General features: G+C 40.7%; 2 protein-coding genes across 2 annotated transcripts; both read left to right on the top strand.

Annotated features, from left to right (window-relative positions):
* The first annotated feature begins 178 nt into the window (after window positions 1–178).
* LOC137925035 (cytochrome P450 6B2-like) lies at window positions 179–2,285 on the top strand. Its single transcript, XM_068768467.1, has 2 exons — window positions 179–1,566; window positions 1,978–2,285. The coding sequence occupies exons 1-2, from the start codon at window positions 228–230 to the stop codon at window positions 2,139–2,141; spliced, it is 1,503 nt and encodes a 500-aa protein (XP_068624568.1). The 5' UTR covers window positions 179–227; the 3' UTR covers window positions 2,142–2,285.
* A 6,129-nt stretch (window positions 2,286–8,414) lies between these two features.
* LOC137925034 (cytochrome P450 6B5-like) lies at window positions 8,415–10,984 on the top strand. The gene is made up of 2 exons (XM_068768466.1): window positions 8,415–9,777; window positions 10,786–10,984. The coding sequence occupies exons 1-2, from the start codon at window positions 8,433–8,435 to the stop codon at window positions 10,953–10,955; spliced, it is 1,515 nt and encodes a 504-aa protein (XP_068624567.1). The 5' UTR covers window positions 8,415–8,432; the 3' UTR covers window positions 10,956–10,984.
* The last annotated feature ends 12,011 nt before the right edge of the window (window positions 10,985–22,995 follow it).

Genomic DNA, 22,995 nt, shown 5'->3' with positions numbered 1-22,995 from the left:
TACTTGTAAGTTCATTGCACAATGCTTGTGATTAAATGTATTTGTTTTATTTTTCAATGACACAACTGCACGAACAAACAATAATTTAGTATATGTGGTTCTGATTACGTGCCGCGGATAAATGATACGCACGGCTGCCAGAATCGCTACGTCAGCGCCAGTCGGCAGTCCGCGTCGCGTCCGCCGCCCATTGCGAGGTGAGCGCCGGCCACGACCACAGCTCCGCCATGATCGCGACCACCGCGCTCGTCGCAGTGCTGACTCTATGCTGCTCCCTGTACTATTTGTTTACTAAAACGTTCAACTACTGGAACATCAGAAATGTGGCCAATCCGAAACCAGTTCCTCTCTTCGGCAACCTGCTGGACTCGGCTCTTCGGCGGAAAAACATCGGAGACGTGTTCAAAGAAATCTACGACCAGTTCCCCGACGAGAAAGTGGTGGGAGTTTACAGGATGACGACGCCCGCGCTGCTGCTCCGAGACTTGGACGTGGTAAAGGACGTGCTCATAAAAGACTTCGACAATTTCTCCGACAGAGGGTTCTCATTCAGCAAGAACGGGCTAGGGAACAACTTGTTCCACGCCGAGAGCGACAGGTGGCGCATACTGAGGAGTAAATTCAATCCGTTGTTCACATCGGGGAAGCTGAAGAACATGATGTACCTGCTAGAGGAGCGCGGCGACAAACTGCTGGAGTACATCCAGAACATGGAGCGCAGCGAGCAGGACCTGCTGCCCATCTTCAAAGGCTACACGATGGCCACGATCTCCGCCTGCGCCTTCGGCCTGGACGTCGATACCATCAGCGACGAAACGAACGTCTTTAAAACCATGGACGACATAATTCTTTCACCATCATTTCTGGATGAACTTGACATGATGTACCCAACAATTATCAAGACCTTGAAGCTGAATCCGTTGCCTCAAGCAGTGACAGATTTTTTTATGCAAGTTGTTACCACTGTCATAGCGCAAAGAAATGGCGTTCCCTCGAATCGTCAAGACTTTATGGATTTTCTGCTCACTATGAGGGAAGAGCACGTAATCAGTTGGCGAAAAAATGACGGCCTGGACAATTCGTTAACTTTGGAATTGACGGACGACATCATTGCCGCGCAGGCGCTGGCGTTCTTTACGGCCGGCTACGAAACCAGCGCCACCACTATGTCTCTGGCGGTGTACGAGCTGGCGAGGAACCCCGAGGTCCAGCGCGAGGTGATCGCGGAGGTGGACGCGGTGCTGGCGCGGCACGGCGGGCGGCTCGGCGCCGAGGCGATGAGCGAGCTGGAGCTGATGGAGCGCGTGCTCAGCGAGACGCTGCGACTCTACCCGGTGGTGGAGCCGCTGCAGCGACGGGCGCTCTGCGACTACAAGATCCCGGGCACCGACGTCACCGTCAAGAAAGACCAGATGGTGATCGTGTCGACCAAGGGCATCCACCGCGACCCCAAGCACTACCCCGACCCGGACCGGTTCGACCCCGGGAGGTTCACAGTAGAGAACTCGAAAGACAGGCACACCTGCGCGCACATGCCGTTCGGCAACGGGCCGCGGTATTGCATCGGTGAGTACTTCTCTTTTGTTTTGCATACAAATGTAGTGGCCACTGCTTACTAGTAGAGCTTTAATAAAAGCCTAAACCGTCTACTTGTATTAACGAACTCTACCTAATTAAATTAAACAGATACAGTAACTGATGACCACAAACGATTTTTCCAAATTAATTTAATTAAGTAATTATCAGCTAAAATAAAGATTACTTTGTACGTAAGTACACCACTATGTCGTCAATAATATAAGTCAAGCTACTTTCCAAAGGAAGAAATGGTTAGCAATCATTACACCATGATATCTTGCCAGTCGAGTTCTTTCGGGCCTTGTAAACAAATATGAACTTACTTCAGCGCGAGCATTGTAAGAACAAATGCAGTCGACGGCATTGCCGTGTGCTCATGTTGCTTTGTTTGATTTGCAGGCATGCGCTTCGCCAAGTACCAATCCAAAGTCTGTCTGGCGAAGTTCTTCTCCAAGTTCCGCGTGGAGCCGACCGCGGCGACCCCAGCGAACATCAGCTTCAAGCCGCGGCGCGTGGTGATGGCTCCCAGGGAAGAAGTGCTCGTTAACATACTGCCGCGGTGATCTCTGTCTTCGTGTACCGCTCATTAATACTGGCAGTGTACAGATGTAGCCCGTTTAAAATAGATTTAATATATTGTAATGAAACTAACACACATTCACATGTTTATTTATTTTTGATACTCAATTAAATTTATATTGTTCTAATGTGTTTGTTCATTTCTGAAGGTCATGTCTTGAAACATCTTGACAGAATCCGTGATAACCTCTGTTTTCCTCGGGGCAGTAGTAACGGAGGGTCCAGTTACTGACTTGACTTGATCAGACCAGACCCTACAAACAGTAGTTCGTTGAAGTTGGTTGTCTGCGGGCGCTTTGCCAAAATTAAATAAAAAAGAAGAGATTTCTGACCTCCGTTCCGCGAATCGCGAGGCCTCTCTGCTAAGACCCGGTATAAGCCCGCCATATGTATTGAAAACTAGTGGAGGTGAAATGCATTCCCAGGATCCCAGGCTTGAGGGTTCTTGACATCGCATCATTTTTTTATTTAAGCCACCTGGGATACTCTGCTGCCAGTTACATTTATCATTTATACTTTTTTCATTCCTTACCGCTAATACTTATTTCACTTCTTTTTCTCTATGCGAAACATAATTATTAATTCCTATTTATTACCTAGATTTCTTGTTGCTAAATGTTATTTTTAAACGGTTTTATTTAGTTCGACCCGTACGGAATTTATTTATTAGGGTCAAAATTAGAAATTGAAATTTAAGCACCTTTCCGTTGTCAGATTGATCTGAAATTTGGTACACACATTTAATTTAGATGACAATACAATATAATAAACTTAATAACATTATAAATCTAAGATGGCCGCCGATAAAAAATGGCGGATTACATATTTTTCCTTAAACCCCTCAATATGGGTATCAAATGAAAGGGCTACACTAGTAAAACACGATGATTTTGTCAAAATTTAAAATTCAAGATGGACGCCGTTCCAATATGGCGGACTAGGTACATATTTTTCTACAACCATCACACTATGGGTATCAAAAAACCGTTTAACTTAAAAGTTTTTTAAATGTATTTATTTATACATAAAATGCGTATCCTATATATGTCTTAAACTATACATTTATTCTATTATCTAAGTGTAAAATGTTTGCATGCCTTCTGTATAAAAAAATAATCTCAGTATTTATCTCTTATTGTTGTGTCTAATTTAAGTTTGTTTTAAATTTACTATCAATATTTTTATCTTAGTTTATGTGGTGTTATCTATTATATATTTGGCATACTGTTCAATTAAACTTGTTCCTCTATTATCTAATGTGTACAATTTAAAAAGATGATATATTCAATTTAATTTATTCTGCCTTTATGAGGTTGTTTAATCTTTTAACTATTCGCCATCGGTCCGATCGCCGCCGACGCTTTGTTACGAAGGAGTGTCCTGTTCTGCTGCTCCTAGCCAAAGCCTCTTCAATTATTTTACCAGTGAGAGCATACCATTGAAAGGAATCTCAGGTAGTGCTCCTGCTCATTACTGACTCCAAGCACCGACCGCATTCGGGGGACTCCGGCTCGAATTCGAGTGCCGGTTTGGCGTTAAAATCAGGGAGGAGACAATAGCTTCCCTGATAGGCGGAAAGGAAACTAGGGAAGAATTCCTCTCATGCTGCAAGAAAATAATTTAAAAAGTTATACAAAAATTTTTTTTAATAGAAAATAAGAAAAAAGGTGATATAATGTAACTCAAATGTGATATAGAGTGTGATAAAAATGTAAATGAAAGAAAAAAGATAAAATGTAACAAGTAATGAGGGAGGAATGAAAGGACACAGAGCAAAAGTGAAAATAAGCAGAATTGTGACATAAAAGAATAGAATGAAAGATTATGTGAAGAATGAAAGTAGAGAATGAAAATAAAAAAATTATGTGAAAAAAATTAAATTGCCAATAAAGACCCTGTCCCACCTAAGATAGGGGTACGAGAGGCCCCCAATAGCGGGGGCCATAAAAAAAAGACTCCAAGCTCCGACCACACTTGCGACAAGTGTATTGCACCGTCTTTCACATCCTAGCCCCGCTCGCACGCGGGCCTGTCCTGCAGGTAGAATCGGTGCGAAGCGAAGCCTCCGTGTCCCGGGCTTCGACCGGGGTGAACTGGCAGCCGCGCACCAGCTCATAAGCATGACTTCGAACTTCACGCCTAAGGCATTCTCTACCTGTAAACAGCTACCCGGTGCAGAGTGCAGAGATAAATAAAATGAAAATCTAATATCAAGTTGAGAAGGAAAATGATGACATGAAAACACCTTCAATATACTAATGGCTACTACTTACTATAATTATATATGAATATACTATTATATACATATTTAAATATATACATATATTATTTATGTAAAGATATTAATAAATAATAAAATGTATTATTGGCGTATTTATCTTTTTTTTTTCTTCTTAATGTCATTATTTTCTACAAATTCTTTATTCCCGTCATAATCCTTTCATTAATTCGCTCGCTTTTGTCACGTTTTCACCATAATACTACTGGATTATATTTTGTTTTCATTTTTTTCCAATTTTTTTCCTTTGTTTATTTATTTTCTATCGTAGGTTTTAGTTTTGACTAGTCTTTGTACACTTTGTCTTGTCTATTTGTATCTTTTAATGGTCTCTGCTGTGACCCTTCTGCAGTACTCTAGTAATGTCCCGCGACTCTCCTCGTTGTATGACGCAAGGTTCCTTTCTTCGACCCCTCGCTGCGACCGAAACTGGAAATCCTTTCTTAGCGCGCCAAATACAGAACAGCCTTTGTATACTGGACTATTAGCAATAGACAAAAGGTAGTTTAGTGGTAACTATTGAATACAGCGCTGTATCCAAGCCTAGATGAAGGCAAACAATTTATCTGCGAATATGTTTATATCAATAGAACGAATGTAGACTGTATGAACGACTTCTTTCATGCGACAACAAGAGGGTTGCACTATAAAGTCGCGGATGACAAAAACACAGCGGGTGTTGTTCAACATTACATGTGCAGTTCGGAAATAAAATTATTGAGTGATGTAGAAAATGGTAGATCTCGGTTTTGTTCACAGCTAAACATAGTATCTTACTTACTTACTCCGCTGGCTCAGTGACCCAAAGTGGGTCTTGGTCTCCGAAGCGAGAGACTTCCACTTTCCTCTATCTTGCGCCATCGTCTGCCATTGGTCGACATTCAATTCGCGCAATTCTGCCTCGACGCGATCGATCCAGCGATACCTGGGTCTACCCACTGGTCTTCGACCCCTCGGTTTTTCCAGGTACGCTACCTTCACGCTCCGATCTGATCCCATTCGCTCCAAGTGACCAAGCCAGCGGATTCGTTGAGCTTTATATTCGCCAATGATATTTGGCTGTGCTACTAAAGTCTCAATTTCGGAGCCTCCAAGATCCGCCTTGATTTCTCGCTGGTCCCAAGATCTTCCGCATGATTTTGCGTTCCGTCACTAGCAGTTTTTGTTCTTCTTTCAAAGTTAGCGTCCAAGCTTCACGGCCATACATCAATATTGGTCGTATTACGGTTTTGTAGATACGGACTTTTGTACTTCTGCTTAGGAGCCTAGACACTAGAACCTTGTGAAGTGCTGCACTGCATTTCAGCGAGTTCTGGAAACGGATGTCAATCTCCTCTTCTCTGGTGTTGTCATCCGTTGTTATCATAAACATAGTATCAATAAAGCGATTTAAATAATTATGTATCCTTACAGTATTTTAATTACTCGCGGAGCAATTCTACATAGCATTCCTCTGCTGCGGGGGCAACGAAAGGGTTATGCCGGACTCCTACCTGCTAGAATGCCACGGTCATCTTGAACGCCTTTTGCTGAAACTAAGGAAACGCTTTCGCATACTACTGCAGTTTCAACGGCGGTGGCCTTGTGCCTCAACTCCTTACGGATCATCCTCGATCCTCAATCCGTCGCCAAGGCCATGTTAAGGAAGTTGAAAAAAGGCGCGGTATAACACCCTTCGACGTCCACGTTTCCGACTGCGTATGGGGAGCTCAGCAGTTCTTTCACTCTCTCTGCAACTTCCTTCTGCAATATCACTATTTCGCAGAAGGTATACCAGCGCTCCAAGACTGCCCGTTCTGAACCATCGCCTTAACGAAGCCTAGCAACGAGAGGTCATTCCCAAAGATTGAGTTCTCGGCGCAGCTTTGCCAAGCAACCTTACAGTTCCTAGATTGTCTTAAATTATTTTGAGCCATAGGTCTGACGCAGTCTAATAAAGATTTAATATTTTTCTCTTCTCCTTTTTAGTCGAACAATGCCGCAGGTCCTGTGTTGTCCGCATTCAGGGTAGACATCTAAAAAGAGCCCAGGACGCATCCACCAGCTCGTGATCACAACTCGAGAACCAGCGCCAGCTGCCACGGGTTCCACGAGCGATGTGTCCTGCCTACTTACAATTCAGACGAGCAATTCTTCGAGCGACAAAAAAGCTCGAACTTTTTCGATTCAATCTCACAGGAAAGCTCAGAGCATTCAATTCGGCCATGTCCATCGCTACCTGAATGACCTTTTCTTATCTTATTGACACTTCTTATACTGTACCGTTAAACTATAGATAAAGAATTTAAAAATAGAATAATTATAGGCGCTTCGACTTTGGAATCGCTTACAAAAAATCTTGTCAAAAGGTATCATATAATTCGCTGCATATTTTTAATGATATTATATCGTTTCTAAATTACTTTCAGGCAGCTAACACTAGCTTATAAATAAATACATTTTCAAAACTTATACCCAAATTGTGGTGGTTGTGGAAAAATATGTACCTAGTTCATCATATTGGAACGGCGTCCATCTTGAATTTTAAATTTTGACATAATCATCGTGTTTTACTAGTGTAGCCCTTTCATTTGATACCCATATTGAGGGGGTTAAGGAAAAATATGTAATCCGCCATTTTGTATCGGCGGCCATCTTAGATTTATAATGTTATTGATTTTATTATGTTGTATTGTCATCTAAAATTAATGTGTGTACCAAATTTCAGATCAATTTGACAACGGGAAGGTGCTTAAATTTCAATTTCAAATTTTGATCCAAATAAATTCCGTACGGGTCGAACTAAATAAAACCGTTTAAAAAGCAAAAAAATATCTTATCAAATTATCTATTATATTAAAAATATATCTTATATGTTTATAAAATTATTTTTACCTAATCTGTGCATTTTTTTTCAATGTTTTATAACATGTAATCTTTTCACTTTTTATCACGTGCAATAGATTATATTACGAGTTAAAAATATATACTAGCGTGACACGTTGCTTTGTTTATATTCTGATTCGTGATTAATGTAGACAAGTTTAGACTCATTACAAACTTCGTCTGAATTTGCAACTTCCATCTATGATGTCAACTGTAATTTTTTATTGGGGAATTAAATATACTTTCTCCTTTATCTACACACTGTCAAATGCTTTATTGCATTTTTAAATATCGATCATGTGAAAGCAAACCTTACATAAGAAACTTTAAATTTATGGCATATGATATGTACAGTAGAATTCCACAAATAATTTCAGATCTGCTTTTGGAGAAATTAAAAATCATATTTAAAAACATATATTGAAAAAAAATTATTATGTGTAAATGTGTGGAATTAAATGTTGAAGCTCGAACAGGAAGCTAATTATTGCGTTCGCTCTTTATAAAACTATATCTGTAAAGAGCAGTTTTTGAGTTACTCGCCGGCTGTAGCAGAACTGCCTCACGAGCCGACGGAAACTTGCTGCTGGTACAACGCTGCCTATATTTATGTTCATTGACAATTCGTAAGTGCTTGTAACAGTTTATTTGAATAAAGAATATTTTGATGTTAAATTAAAAAAAATCTTGTCATTAACAAAAGAAAAACTAGATTTATGTCAATACTCGACCATAATACAAGATCGCCACTATGAATAAATTTTCCACCGCGTGGGTAAATTTCTCTTGCAGCGTTATTCTGCGTACATTCACCTCAACACGACTTTCTCCAGTCGATCAAATAGTCATTTGAAAAGTTTATTACTAACAATACGCGTGCGACGTGAGACGCGGGAGGATCGGCTCGTCTCGCAAAGTTTATTTTTACAAACTCCAAGTTAATCGATGTTGTCAAGGCACAAATAAAACCCCGTCACAGTGCCGGTGCAAAAACTGCACGTGAACACGCTATCTAATCTGCGCCAAATGATCAGCAAAACCCGAAGGTCATCGACAGTAGCTGCTCACTGTGCGCTTAAAACCAGTGATTATCTAATGCAGCTTTGATTACACAAGTCGCTGCTCCCTGGAAATGTTCTTCACTTATTTGCTGGTCGCGTCCGTGACTTTGGTTTACCTGTTCCACTGGTACGCCACGAGGACTTATGACTATTGGAAGAAAAGAAATGTCACCGGCCCGCCGCCTGCGCCCCTGTTCGGCAACCTGCTGGACTCCGCGCTTCGCAGGAAGAACATCGCGGTGGTGCACAAGGAGATCTACGAAGCCTTCCCTAACGAGAAGATGGTGGGAATGTACCGGATGACCACGCCCTGCCTGATGCTGCGAGACCTGGACATGATCAAGAGCGTTCTCATCAAGGACTTTGATTTATTCTCGGATCGTGGAGTTTCGTTCAGTGAAAAAGGTTTAGGGAACAATTTGTTCCACGCGGACTCCGAAAAGTGGCGCATCTTGAGGAGCCGTTTCTCACCGGTTTTCACTTCTGGTAAACTTAAAAACATGGTGCACCTGTTGGAGCACTGCGGGGACAGGTTCATTGATTACTTGCGCGACCTCTGCTCCGCGCGGCGCGAACACGAGGTGCACTCCCTGATACAGAGGTACACGGTGTCGAGCATCTCTGCGTGTGCGTTCGGCATGGACCTGGACTCTATATCCGGGAAACAGCATATATTGAAGAAAATCGACAATTTGATATTTTCGCCAACGTTCATTGACGAATTGGACATGATGTTTCCTGGTATTTTAAGAAAACTAAAGATCGAACCCTTCCCTAAAGAAATACCAGATTTTTTTGAACAACTAGTCGCAACTGTCTTAACACAGCGCCAGTGGGCCCCGAGCAGCAGGAACGATTTCATGGACTTGATTCTGGAGCTGAGGCAGCAGGGCGTCATCCAAGGAAACAAGAGGACTGTTGATACAGAACCCGCGCTCTTGGAATTGACTAACGACATAATCGCCGCGCAAGCGTTCGTATTCTACGCCGGAGGGTACGAGACCAGCGCGAACACCATGTCCTTCATGCTGTACGAGCTGGCCAAAAGCCCTGACGTGCAGGAGAAGCTGATCGCTGAGGTGGATGAAGTTCTCAAGAAGTACGATGGTAAGATGACGTACGAAGCTCTGAGCGAGATGCCGTACATGGACAAAGTGTTAGCGGAGACATTGCGCTTGTACCCGATAGTGGACCCGCTGCAGCGCAGAGCGCAGCAAGACTACACCATCCCGGGCACCGAAGTGACCGTGAAGAAGGGGCAACTGATCCTGATATCGACGCACGGGATCCATCGCGACGAAAAGCACTACCCTGACCCTGAGAAGTTCGATCCGGAAAGGTTTTCACCGGAGAATTCCAGCGCGCGGCACACTTGCGCGTACATGCCTTTTGGAACCGGACCCAGGAGCTGTATCGGTGAGTGTTAGTTAGTCTAGTGGAACTGTTCGACGTAGTAGAGAACATTCCAGGAAATACTGAGGAAAGTCTTTGTATGAATGAAATGAATAGTGTATTGGAAAGTACGGCATTAGAAGAATACTGGAATATTACAATAGGTCTTTGTGTCTTTTTTGTTATGGTCTCTGCTGTTGGGAACCTCTCGTTCCCCTATCTCGTGTGGGACAGGGACTTCTTATTTCTAGTAATTTAGTCATATTTTTTATTATTATCATTCTTCTCTTTCATGTATCACATTATCTGTCGTACTGTTTCTTTCGTTCTACAATTTTCCCAGTCTTTCTCTTTCATTCTATTAGCCATACATCCATCCTCAACCACTACATTCTAGGTTTCCTTACTATTTTATTTTGCAACATTACATTTATTATTCAAATATTTAACACATATTTTCTTTATAATTATCATCTTATGTTATACTGTTTATTGCACTATTTTTGGTACTACTTTATTTATTTTATTTCTATATTTTAGTGTTTGCTTTATTTTTACCTATTGCATTTATCACCACCTTCCTGCAGTAGCTGACGAAGCATTCTCTCTCCCCTTCGTCTTGCATGATGGCCGAGATATTCCTTTCCTCTATCTTTTTGCCCATCCGGCATTCGGAATCTGCGCGCAGTCTTCCGAACGCCGGACAGTGGGCCACAAGGTGGACCACGGTCTGGTCCACGCCCGGTTCACAGAAGCACGAGGGGTCCTCCTTGAGCTTGAACCTGTGAAGTTACTCAGAGAACCCCCCGTGACCCGCGAAGAGCTGGGCCAAGACCGTATCCATCTCGACACTGCGAAGCACGCGGTAGGATGAAATGGCGTCCGGGAAAAACGTCTAGGTGTCTTATAAATGGCGCCTCGAGAAGACAGCTTAATAGATCTTCGGACAACAGTATACTGTTGTTTGTTAGTTAGAAGCAGGTGATTATTGGAGGTTTAATTGTAGTTTATAATGAAGGAATGTGTCTGCAGGCCTGCGGTTCGCCAAGCTGCAGTCCAGGATGTGCATCGCGAAGGTACTGTCCGAGTTCCGCGTGCAGCGCTCGCAGCGCACGGCGCCCGACATGCGCTTCGGGCCGCGCCGCTTCATCCTGGCGTCAGCGGGAGGAAATTTCCTGAACATAATTCCGAGGAAAACATAAATCAATTGTTAAATAATAAAACAGGTTAAAAAGAGGTGACGATATATTTGTCTTTATTTGTTAATTAATTATCTTATCACAAGTTTTTTTTTTATTTATTTACTCAACTCTCTCTAACTCTACCAAAAATCGTCACGATGACCGACCATGCGATCTCTACTATCTCGTCGGTCCGCGTATTGAGGAGCCTACAAGCACGCCCCCCTCCCCCTCCCCGGTCGTGGTTGCTACTCTAGAACCTTTCGGACCCAACAGCCTTCGATTGCGCGAGCAATTCTTCCGGCTGCACGGGTGATATTTGTCGTTTTGCGGACTCATTACTGCTTCGTAATTCTGAAATGTTTTGTAAACCAATAAACAATATTCAGAAATAATATTTGCAGGTGTATTTAAAAGTGTTCACCGTAGTATTGATCATATGTCGTGTATCATTTTTAATGGTCATCATCATTCCAGTCACAGGACATCACCTACTGCATAGGCATATCTCAACTCCAATAGAACTGATAGGAAGTTTTTCTTACATATGATGTGAATGTAGTTACGCTGTTAGACGATTTTGACTTCGTGCAGCTTCGTCTACTTTGAGCTCATGGAAGCAGAGCTCCGTGATTTAAAAATTTACGTGATTTAATTTTGGACGATCATATCCAAGTTACGACGGTATCGTCCGCGCGATGAAGGACTACATCTGTGTAGGTGTGTAGTGAATGAAGTGTTGCTTAGATTTACCAAGCGAGGACTACTCGGTGGTTAGGTGAAAGCCTTCATTCAGCGTCTTCTGATGAACACGAGGAGTCGCAGCGTTTGGCGATCGTTGAAGTCTGTGATTATTGTGTGTTTGAGTGATTGAAATTAAAAACAAAATCTTGAACAAATATCTCGCATGAACAAGTTACTTGTTTATTTTATTACGTGAAGTGTGTTGTGATGTATGAAATAAAATCTTTGTTACAAAATACAATAGTTGGACTATATTTAACGAGCCAAATACATCATCACGATAAAGAGATAAAACAGATATAATTTAAATACATTTAAGAAATCTTTATTTTCTTCTTTTAAGTCGATAGACGGCCACTGCTGGGCATAGCCCTGTCCCAAAGATGCCACTTCACACGACTTTAACTAAATCGTAGGTCCACTTAATGGGGAGCTTTACCATATTTAATGGAATCAGGCGTTACCTCGTGGAAGTCCATGCAGTGATAGTCATGCAATAGTGCACCGCCCGCCAGCCCGCTGATAAATTCGTATGCGGCAAACAATGCGAATCACACAACCGCCACCGCCAAATTACTCAACACATGTTTCACCCCTCCACGGGGTATCTTCAGTAGTTATGTTACACCGATTAGTGCCAAACACAGAGTCTCTGCACGACTACCACTGCATGTGTGGAAGTGGCTAAATATTGGTCCTTACTTGGGAGCTTTACCGACTACCTCGAAGGACAAAGGTCGCAGGCGAGTCCAGAGATTATCAATAACAACCATCGCATAGTCAGCGCAGAGCGACCACCTGCAAGGTGGCGCTCGTCGTGCTGCGTTCACCATTCCAGAACCCCAGAACTCAAGTGGCCACCTGTTCTGCGCGGTATCGTGCATGCCCACTGCTACTTTAACAATACTTATTATTAAGAAAAAGGATAAAATTCATATATCTAACAGAACTCTTTTTGATTGACAACTTTTTTTTATCTATTTTATCATTTACTCTGCTTCGCAATGTGTTATAGTTGTGTAGAAGAAGCAGGAAGAAACTCCACAACAACACATGTTTTAATAAAGTTTAACACAGATGTATACATATACACTTTATATATAGCCTAAATGAAATCAAACAACCAGGCTACATCGCTGCCAAAGATTTCTGTTATTTGAATATTCACTTATTGAACAATAAAACTTTTACTGTCAATTTATTTTAAATATTCGTTTTGAATTTTGTAAATGGTCGTCCGAAAATGTTTTGCGGAATTTTATAAAAAGATCTAATTTCGTTTATTACAAATGAATTAACATCTTATTGCTGTCAAAACTTTGGTACAGACAGTTTTTCACGGTGGCTTGTAAATACACTATGGATCTCCACTATTTAAGTACAAAATATTATCAGAAATATATTGTGAACCCACTGTGAGAATATAGACATTTTTAAACGGTTTTCTCAAGGAAGTCCGCGACCCAGAGCCGGAAATAGCTCGTGTGGGTCTCTTTTGCAAAACAAATTAATTTTAAATATCCGCAACTCTACCCCAAAGCACTATACACATAATGCTGTACAAATAACTAAAGTACACTATCGTAATAAATAGCGTTTTATCCTAACAGCATAAGCTGCAGCACCAAGCCTGACTGCAAGGCTCAACGTGAGGCCTTCGTTGAAGTTTATAATCGGTTGTGATATCAGGAACACCGAAGTATACATAGTTTAGAATATTTATTGTTGTACTATTAGGTGGGTTGGATTGAATATTCAGTAAAGTACATTTGGAAAATTATCAACGAACATCTGGAAAATCTCCTTCGAAATACCATAAAGTCTGGTGACGAAGGTCTTCGACCGGTGTGTTATGGAACCGAGACTGAGTTCGCTTACGTTAGACCTAATAAGAGAACCACACGGCATCGGAGAGAGCAGTGCTTAGAGCTCCGCTGCGAGGTCGAATAAGAAATAAGAAAAGCCGCACAAGAAAGAAAATGACAGACTTAGTTTGAAGAATTGCTCTTCTAAAGTGACCGTTAGGTTTGGAAGGCGAGCAGGATGTCGCTTATATGATCATGACTGTTGTATTTGATATTTGGCGACGAAAATTTTATACAATAAGTTTTTAAAAAATAATAAATTGCCAAATTAATACGCATATCTCCCGGCAGCCAAAATGACGTCAATCAAAACGGCGTCTTCCGATGTAATCAAAAAAATATTGTGTATATATAAAGCATGACATTGACAATATTATAAATATTCCAGCGCAAGATAAAGAATTTAATTTAAATATATGATAAAGAATTAATTTAGCAAGTAATTGTTGTTTAATATTAATATTGTATGTCACAGTCGTTCTTAAAAATTAGCTTGACACGATGAGATAGCGGGTTGCGTGTTGTTGATGTTATAACGGCACCGTGTTTTTATTTCTGTTGTACTTGAACTTTGAGGGGCATTGAATAACAGACAATGAACCAAACAATCATTTATAATGAAATCGCGGTTTTTGTTGTAAAGTCATCGTCGTCGCTATCAACATTGCAGGACATGAGCTTCCTTCAGAGGTCATCACCGCTTCCAACGACATTCTGCTCACCTTCCAAACCTAACGGTCACTTTAGAAGAGCAATTCTTCAAACTAAGTCTGTCACTTTCTCTCTTGCGCGGCTGTCCTCATTTCTTATTCGACCTCGCAGCGAAGCTCCAAGCACAGCTCTCTCCGCTGCTCTTTGGTTGATCTTAAGTTCTCTTATTAGGTCTAACGTAAGCGAACTTAGTCTCGGATCCATAACACACCGGCAGTACATACCGGTCGAAGACCTTCAGGCTTTATGGTATTTCGAAGGAAATTTTGCAAATGTACTTTACTGAATATTCAATCCAACCCCTTTATTGTACAACTATAAATATTCTGAACTATGTAGACTTCGGTGTCACAGCCGATTCTAAACTTCAACGACAACAAAAGCCTTCTCAACACCAAGGACAGAGTTCGGGAAACCTGAACGTGCAAATGCTAAGCGCCTCCGCATCATGTACCCTCACAATGGAGTCCCGCTAAACATTTTTTTAAAAACTGGACATTTTTAGAGTTTCGAAAAAATAGATCGAGAGACTTGGTAAATACCGTAACGTGCACAAATGTGAGCAAAAAGAAAATTCGGAGATATTAAACGTAAATATAAAAACAAATTCATGGACGTAAATGTCTGTGGAATATAGATAGGAAAAATAAAAATATGTACCTATTTATACACGCGCGGGAATAACGTCATTTCCGGTGCGGTTGTACTTCTGAACCAAAAAATAATTATTTTGACGTCGGCCAAGACTCGCCCGTTAGCTATCGACCCATATAACATGAAAGTTCAAGAGACAACTACAGCTCTAAGTTAAAAACATGCTTAAAACGAATGTAAAAAACCCCGTCTGAGTTTATTGTAAGTTTTGCTAGATCGGAGCGGGTTTAGAACCAAAAATCCATGTAATTCAATTCGAAGACTATTTAAAATAATTATAAATCCTTGCAATTTAAATTAGAAAATAATGTGAATAAATAAATAAATAGCTATTGTTACATTTTAAATGAATACGATGATAACTGTCGGTCGGATACACAAACGCCTGCCAATTTAAAAAACAAGCGAGCATTTTAACTTTGTTGCTATTAAAAAGCGGCAGGCGCTTGATATTTCGCTTTTTATGTTTATACGGTATTCTCTCGCCAGCACTTGCATAAAGCGGGACAGTTGCAGCTGGAATCTCTTAACTGACTCATTATCTGTGCTCACAATAGCTATTACACAACTCAACTTGTGTAAAAACTATACAATTCTAATGATAAAAACTTGTTTGTTCCAGCACAGCGGCATATTTTTGACATTTGACATTACCTTTTGACATAATCTAAGTATATATTCTTTGAATAAAACAGTGCATGCTGTACATATATGGTTTTAATAAAACTTCGAATAACCGTGTTTCAGGCTTTTATCGTTTCTTTACACAGCGCCATCTATGGAAACGTTTTGAGACAACCTTCAAAATTTAATTTTGTCACTTGACAGTAATAATGGCGGGATCGACAGTACAACATAGTTTTTATTCCACTAAACAGATTTTATGAGGATAAACAAGCTGTAACAAAACGCCTATTGATATAGTTATAAAATTCGCGAGTAGGAAATATATATTTTGATATATTGTGTTACTTACAAAATGAACACAATGTGGCCGAGTCGCATTGTGAAAACCAACCCGTTGAGATAAGAGCAGACAGGTGTATAAGCTAGTCTCGTTGTGTTACTGTTTCGTTTCTAAAGTCAGTACAAAGTTTTGTTGTCAAAGTTTCCTTTGCACGATTTCAACTTGTAAAGAGCTTTTTTGTTTTAGTAAAAATTCGGAAGTCACCAAATTCGTCGATCATTCTAGATGTATGTCTACCTATATTTATGTATGTGTTTATGTATGTATTGTATACGTTACCTATCCATTATTTATACTTCTACATTTTCCAAACCATGGTTGTCTGTAAGAGATTGCCTCGTGCGATAAGACCGCCCATTGTACTCTTTTGCTTATTATTATTAAACTATTTTAAATGTATCCTTGCGTGTACAATAAAGAATGTTAAATAAAAATGAAATAAAATAAAATAGGAGCGTCGGTGGAATTTATTTATTCTCGCAGCGCTTTCCGACATTGTATTATTTCTGAAGATGTTAATGCTGTTAGCCTTAAGGCTTTTATACCTTCATTGGAGTTCACGGAGCGGAGGGGTCCGTGAACTAGATACGCTTTTCAAAGGTTATAATGTTAGCCAAGAAATTGCTACCAACGAAGTCGAGCTTCTAGCCTCATGGGCGTCCGTATGTTGGAATGTTAAGCAGCCGAGAAAGCCTTTTACCCCATCACGCCCATGTCCTACGCCAACTTTCTGCACCAAGCACCTTCAGTCTACCTCCACTGTGCGTTAGTCTGTACACGAGCGGTATTTAGTGTATTGAAACAAATATTAAAAAAAAAACAGTTTTGACTGAGTCCCGTAACAGATCGAAGAACTCGACAACCACCTGACTCAGTGAAACTGTCATATGTATAAACTGTGTATATATGAGATGAAGCTCCTTCAGAAACTTTCGATCTTCGCTACCTTAAATAGCATATAGAGCAGACGCTTCTGCGCTCTCACTCTTGAACCCGTGGAATCTCCAAATGCAACTTGCAAAAGTTGAAAGTTGACAACGCGCGAAGTGCGAGGGAGTTTGCTTGTGTATATATACTAGCTGATCCCGCAAACGTTGTTCTGCAAAAAAAAATTGATATTTTAATTTACAAATAAAAAATAAGGGTTGATCGTAGAGGGGTGAAAATTTTTGGTTGTATGTATTCTTGCATGCTGTATCATAAAAAAATAAAAACAAAAAATTTCGTTAAAAAAATAAAATAATTTTTTAAGTGTGAACAACCTTTATCACTTAGGGGTATAGAAAATAGATAGTAGCTGATTCTCAGACCTACTGAATACGCATATTAAATTTGGTAAAAATCAGTCAAGCCGTCAAGTCAGAGGAGTTCAAGTTCGAACACCGTGACACGAGAATTTTATATATTAGATATATTAATATATGTGTGTGTATGTGTGTATATATATACATATATGTACAGAGATGTAGAAGTAATCATGGGTACGTGTTGTACTGCAGAGGTGCACCACAATTAGATGAAGGCTTTCGTTGCACAAGCCCACGCCTGTGACGCAAACATCGTCAAGTGAATCTCGGCACGACACAACATTAAATAATTCACATGAAAGTGCACTTGTAGGGTTTGTAACTTGCCTTCCACTGCTGCCCAAGCGCTATTTGCGGATACCGCGTGTACAAGTTCACTTTTCAAGCTGTACTGTAATATATATATATATATATATATATATATATATATATATATATATATATATATATATATATATATATATACACACACACACACATATATATATATATATATATATATATATATATATATATATATATATATATATATATTTATACACCTATCCCCCGATTTACACGTTTTCGCTTTTACACGGTTTTCCAAATAAGTTTTTGTTTTAATAACCGATTTTATTACCATCTCTCACAGTGTAAATATTTCTGCTTCAAACATCGAATCGGCACAAATAACTTCAACCGATGAAAGTGAATTCGAACCTCGAAGTGATTCGAATCGATTTCGAAAAAAAAATGAGAGTAATTTCTTTTTTTTTCTTCTGTTTATTGTATTGTAATTAAATAAAAAAAAAAACAGTGTTTCCGTAATATATTTAGTATTTTAACTTGTCTTTGTATTTTTTTATTTCTCTGTACACCTAAAATAATTGAAAAAAATCACAACATTGAAATAGCAAAATCATACATTTTCTGCAAGTTTTTCGATTTACACGGTTTTGACTTGAAAATGTTTAATTTTAGATTTACACGTTTTTCTCAGGAACGTATCTACCGTGTAAATCGGGGGATAGGTGTATATATATATCTCAAAAGTAAGTCGTCGCATTGTAAGCTGTTTGTTTTCCAACTGCAAATGCAAGTTTGTAACTTCTGAATCGCAATGACGTTGTGTTGGTTGTAGATTGCACACTTTGGAGCGCAGTTGCAAATATAATATCTACGTCGACAAAACGGGTGTTTCTTTTCAAATTCTAACATATCAACGCCAGGCGACTGTTTTTGGAAACAATGGCATATGATTAAACAGGGGACGCTTAGCCTGAAACCTCTTAAAAAAGCGAAGCCTCAACTCGGGCTGCTATGTATTTTCGCCAGATTGAGGTAGTTGCAGGCTGTATGTATACGTGTGTCAATGTAACGTCGTCTCCTGGCTGTACCGCGCGCTGCGACGGCTCATTATCTTACTAGAGTCGGAGTGCTGCCGGGCGCCGAGGCGATCTGCTTCCATGAATTGGCTTCCGAATTAATCGGGCGTTAGCGGCGGACGTGACGTCACGCGGCGGCAGCCCGCCCGCCCGCCGGAGTGCGCCCGGTGTGGCCACAGTGACAGCGGACGGACTGTTCTACATCTTGCACAAGTTACAAGCGCAATGATTTGTATATTTTTTTAATGGCCCTCCTATTTGGAACCTCGCATTCACCCCTACATATAGAGAGCATAGAGACTGTTTTACAAGGGTAAATGATTATTTTCAGTCGTGATTTTTATGTTATTTTCATCTTTGGTTCTTCACATTTGTCTCCCTGCGTTCACAAGATATCACAGATTTGTTTTAATTATCACATCAACTTGCTGATTTGCTATATTCGCAGTCGGTGTTATAAATATTATAGTCGCAGAGAAATTATTCCGCTCAAAACTGCACTCTGACGTTTCAATTAGAACGAATGTAAATTTGAGACGCTTAAGGCTTTCATTTGTTTCTTTATATTTTAACGCTACAAGATAAAGGAATTGAAATGTAATGTGTCATCTGCGTTGAGTATAGCTCTGCCCCTGGTGAAGTGAGTTGTAGTTTTCGCACAACGCGCTGTAGACGCAGCGTGTCCGGAATATTGAACAAGAATCGCGGTCACGGGCTTATTTAGTAAATTCCTCTTCCGGACAATTTGCGGTACACAGCGCTCAAACCCCCCCCCCGTCCCCCCCTCTCCGGAAGGTGGCGGGGCGCGCGCCCGGGGCCCCGGCGCCGGGGCTCCGTCTTCTTTTAAGTTAATGACTTTCAACTCAAACGACTGAGCGCCGGTCGTGCACGCGCCGTTAACTGGAACGAACGAGAGCTATTTAGTATCGCGCGACATAAAGACAAACAATTTGTTGAACGAAATGAAAATCTTCAGCGTCCTGCGTGCGGTGAAGGCTTCACTGTTCATGGTATTTATAACAAACATCTGTTTACTGTATGTTACCCGTAGACTTCTGTGCAGCGCGTGCCTGAAACAGTATGAGTCTGTATATTATACGACCTGTCAGATATATTAGTAATTAGCGAAGTACATCATATAACGAGTACATGTGTGCTTAATAAGATGAAATTGATGTTTTACAATTCGTCGCACGAATCCTATATTTATTACGAACCTAGTTATTAACGTTGAACTTTCAAAATGTTATTAAAATTAACCAATGTTTTTAATTTTAAATATAATGGCGTATAAGGTACTATACAACTTGAACTTGAACTTTTAACTAACGAACAAGATAATAATTCAACATAACGAGAAATTTCGAATTCTGTTTATTTATCGTCGAATCTCGCCTGCCGACGACAAAGCCTTTCTTATTATTATTAGGATCTATATTCCACAGACATTAGCGTAAGTGCCTTTGTTATACATTTACGTTTAATATTTCAGAATTTTTGCTCACGTTTTTGCATGTTAGAGTGTTTAAATGAAAAAGGAAGTTTCTTAATCTATCTTAACGACGCCCTGACAAAGTTCAGTTTTTAAGATTACGTCCCGTGCGACCACTTGCTTGCGTCATACAAAATTGCATCCGCTGCAGCGGGTTCTCTATATTTATACAAATATATAACACTTACATAGTGTTACTTGGCGTACAAAGGAGACAACGGAGTAGATCCGAAACAAAAGGACAAGGCGGGCGGGCGGCGGCGGGCGGGCGGCGGCCACTGGCTGCTTCGCTGCTCGTCTGTGGTTGTCGGCGCTCTGAAACTTTCTCTCCAACTTGGCAGTCGCACACACATGTGCATATGTGTACACACATATACAGCCTGCAGGTTGTTACGCACATTTGAGATTTACAAATACAGAGTGCAGAGGCCGTCCGCGGAAACGAAGCGGTTTGTGAGAAGTATAACCTTTTTTCGTTTTAATCTATTTCAGGTCTTCATAAACAGTTTGGGTGTTCATGGTGAGTAACCTTTCCCGCTTTACGTTACTGGCGTTGTTCATGGTGGGGAACCTTTACGTTACTTCCATGTATGTACTGTAAGCTAACTTAATTTATTTATGACAAACAAAGCCTTAAATATGTTAAAAATTAGATATTACTAATTTAAAGTGTTGCACAAGACGTGGGTACTGCAGAAGAAAGGTAAGCAATATATGACAAACAAGATACTAAATGTTTGAATACATAACGATCTTATTACATTGACAAAGAGTTTGAACGTGTTACTATAATGTATAATGACAATAGGTCTCTCACGGTGAACTGTTATGCTATTGTTATCCGCTGACAGTCGGCCGAAATATATTCATATTGAAGGGAGGTAACGGAGCTGGTCTTGAACAGGAACAGTAGTATTTAATGGAATCAGGCGTTACCTTGCGGAAATCCATTCTAAGTAAGAAAAGGATTAATATTTAGCCACTTCCGCACATGCAGTGGTAGTCGTGCAACAAATTGCACAAAACACATACACACAGAAACACAGAGTCACGAACTCTGTGCTTGGCACTAATCGGTGTAACATAACTCCTGAAGATGCCCCGTGGAGGGGTGAAACACGTGATGAGTAATTTGGCGGTGGCGGTTGTGTGATTGGCATTGTTTGCCGCATACACATTTATCAGCGGGCTGGCGGGCGGTGCACTTTGTTGCACGACTACCACTGCATGTGCGGAAGTGGCTGAAATATTGGTCTTTTACTTAGGAACAGTAGTGTGTAGCGGTCTCCGCAGAACGTTTTGTTTCTGTACAAGCTACATTTAAAACTAAATTTTTCTTGCGCGTTCGAATTTTCAATGTGTTTTTTCAATTGTAAATAATGCATGATTGTAAATACTCTCTGTACATGTTTAAAATACACGAACACATCTGACTTTTCATTTCCGTGCCATCATCGTCATCATATCTGCCGATGAACGCCCACTACAGACTTATCTTTAAGGCGACTGAATGAGACAGTCGAGTTTTTCTTAGCCTCAAGGCAGCGATCCTTCTCCAGTCAAGGAGCTTAAAACCTTCGCACAATATCTCGCGAATATACCTCGCTAAAATTCGTAGCTTCCGGCTCTTTCGGAGCATTCGTCGCTGCAGGCCGCTGTTAAAGCAGAATTTAAATAAATTCCCCTCGTCACCTTGACGCTACAATATTCACAACGGGACCCCTGTTGGTGACCCGCACACGCGTCGCACAAATGAGAGGTATAGTCCCTCTTTGTGCAAACGTCTTCATTAGCATGCAACAGGCCAGTGTGTGAGTTTAGCTCAATATAGGCGAGGCTGCACAGAGCCTAAGCAGGCCAGCAACATAAAGTCCATCACATCAAATGCATCTCACAGGCCTCTACAAAACAAGCTTGCTTTTAGTTTCTTTCCGCTCGCCATAGACAATGAACCTTTGAAAACCTTATAAAAATATGTTTCCCTTTGTTCATTCAGAAATATTGTACGTTGAAAAGTTTTATATTTCAACTCCGCGCGCTCGCTGAACAAGCGGCCGCAAAGTGACGCGCCGCGGCGCTGCAACATCAAAACATGTTTTTCACAAGCGGGTCGCCGTGAGAGGCAGCGCGGAGGCTTTATCCGGTCCCGCAGGCTTTGTTCGCGTCGCGCGGTGAAGTGAGCGCGCTTTGTTGCACTGTAAAGCTACGACTTGGTAACCGGCATTACATTTGGCACTTGAGCAACATTTCCTTTAATATATGCGATTTTATATTTTGTATAGTTAGTAAATAAAGGATCAATATTTAGCCACTTCCGCACATGCAGTGGTAGTCGTGCGACAAAGTGCACCACCCGCCAGCCCGCTGATAAATGCGCATGCGGCAAACAATGCGAATCACACAACCGCCACCGCCAAATTATTCAACACGTTATTAGTGCCAAACACAGAGTCCACTAATCGGTGTAACATAACTCCTGAAGATGCCCCGTGGAGGGGTGAAACGCGGCGGTGCACTTTATTGCACGACTACCACTGCATGTGCGGAAGTGGCTAAATATTGATCCTTTTCTTACTTAGGATGGACTTCCGCGAGGTAACGCCTGATTCCATTAAATATTTGTATAATTATTTATACATATCAAGCTCACGAATGTGCAGTTCCTATAGAATGTTTAGAAACTTTTATTATTCATTTACTACATCCATAATAGATCTATAATTTTACTTGAGTATATTTAATTACACGGCAATTCATATGTTTCATAGTAGCTTAAAGTGGATCATGACTAACTAAAGTATGAAGTTTTAATTACCCGCTCAATGTGCCAAAACAAATGCCGGATACTTTTATTTCGATTTAATTAAAGTTTGCTTTATTCAATTCTCTACACACTTCCCAGACATCACAGAGAAACCTGATTGCACACCATGGTTGGCTGTCCTTCAAGGTCGAGG

This window comes from Battus philenor, unplaced genomic scaffold (genome assembly GCF_028537555.1).
Source record: "Battus philenor isolate CCGP_79_NKW_IND1 unplaced genomic scaffold, ilBatPhil1.0.hap1 SCAF_25, whole genome shotgun sequence".
In the NCBI taxonomy this organism is placed as follows: Eukaryota; Metazoa; Arthropoda; class Insecta; order Lepidoptera; family Papilionidae; genus Battus; species Battus philenor.
The sequence above is the reverse complement of the archived record's forward strand: the minus strand, read 5'-3'. Positions and strand labels throughout refer to the sequence as shown.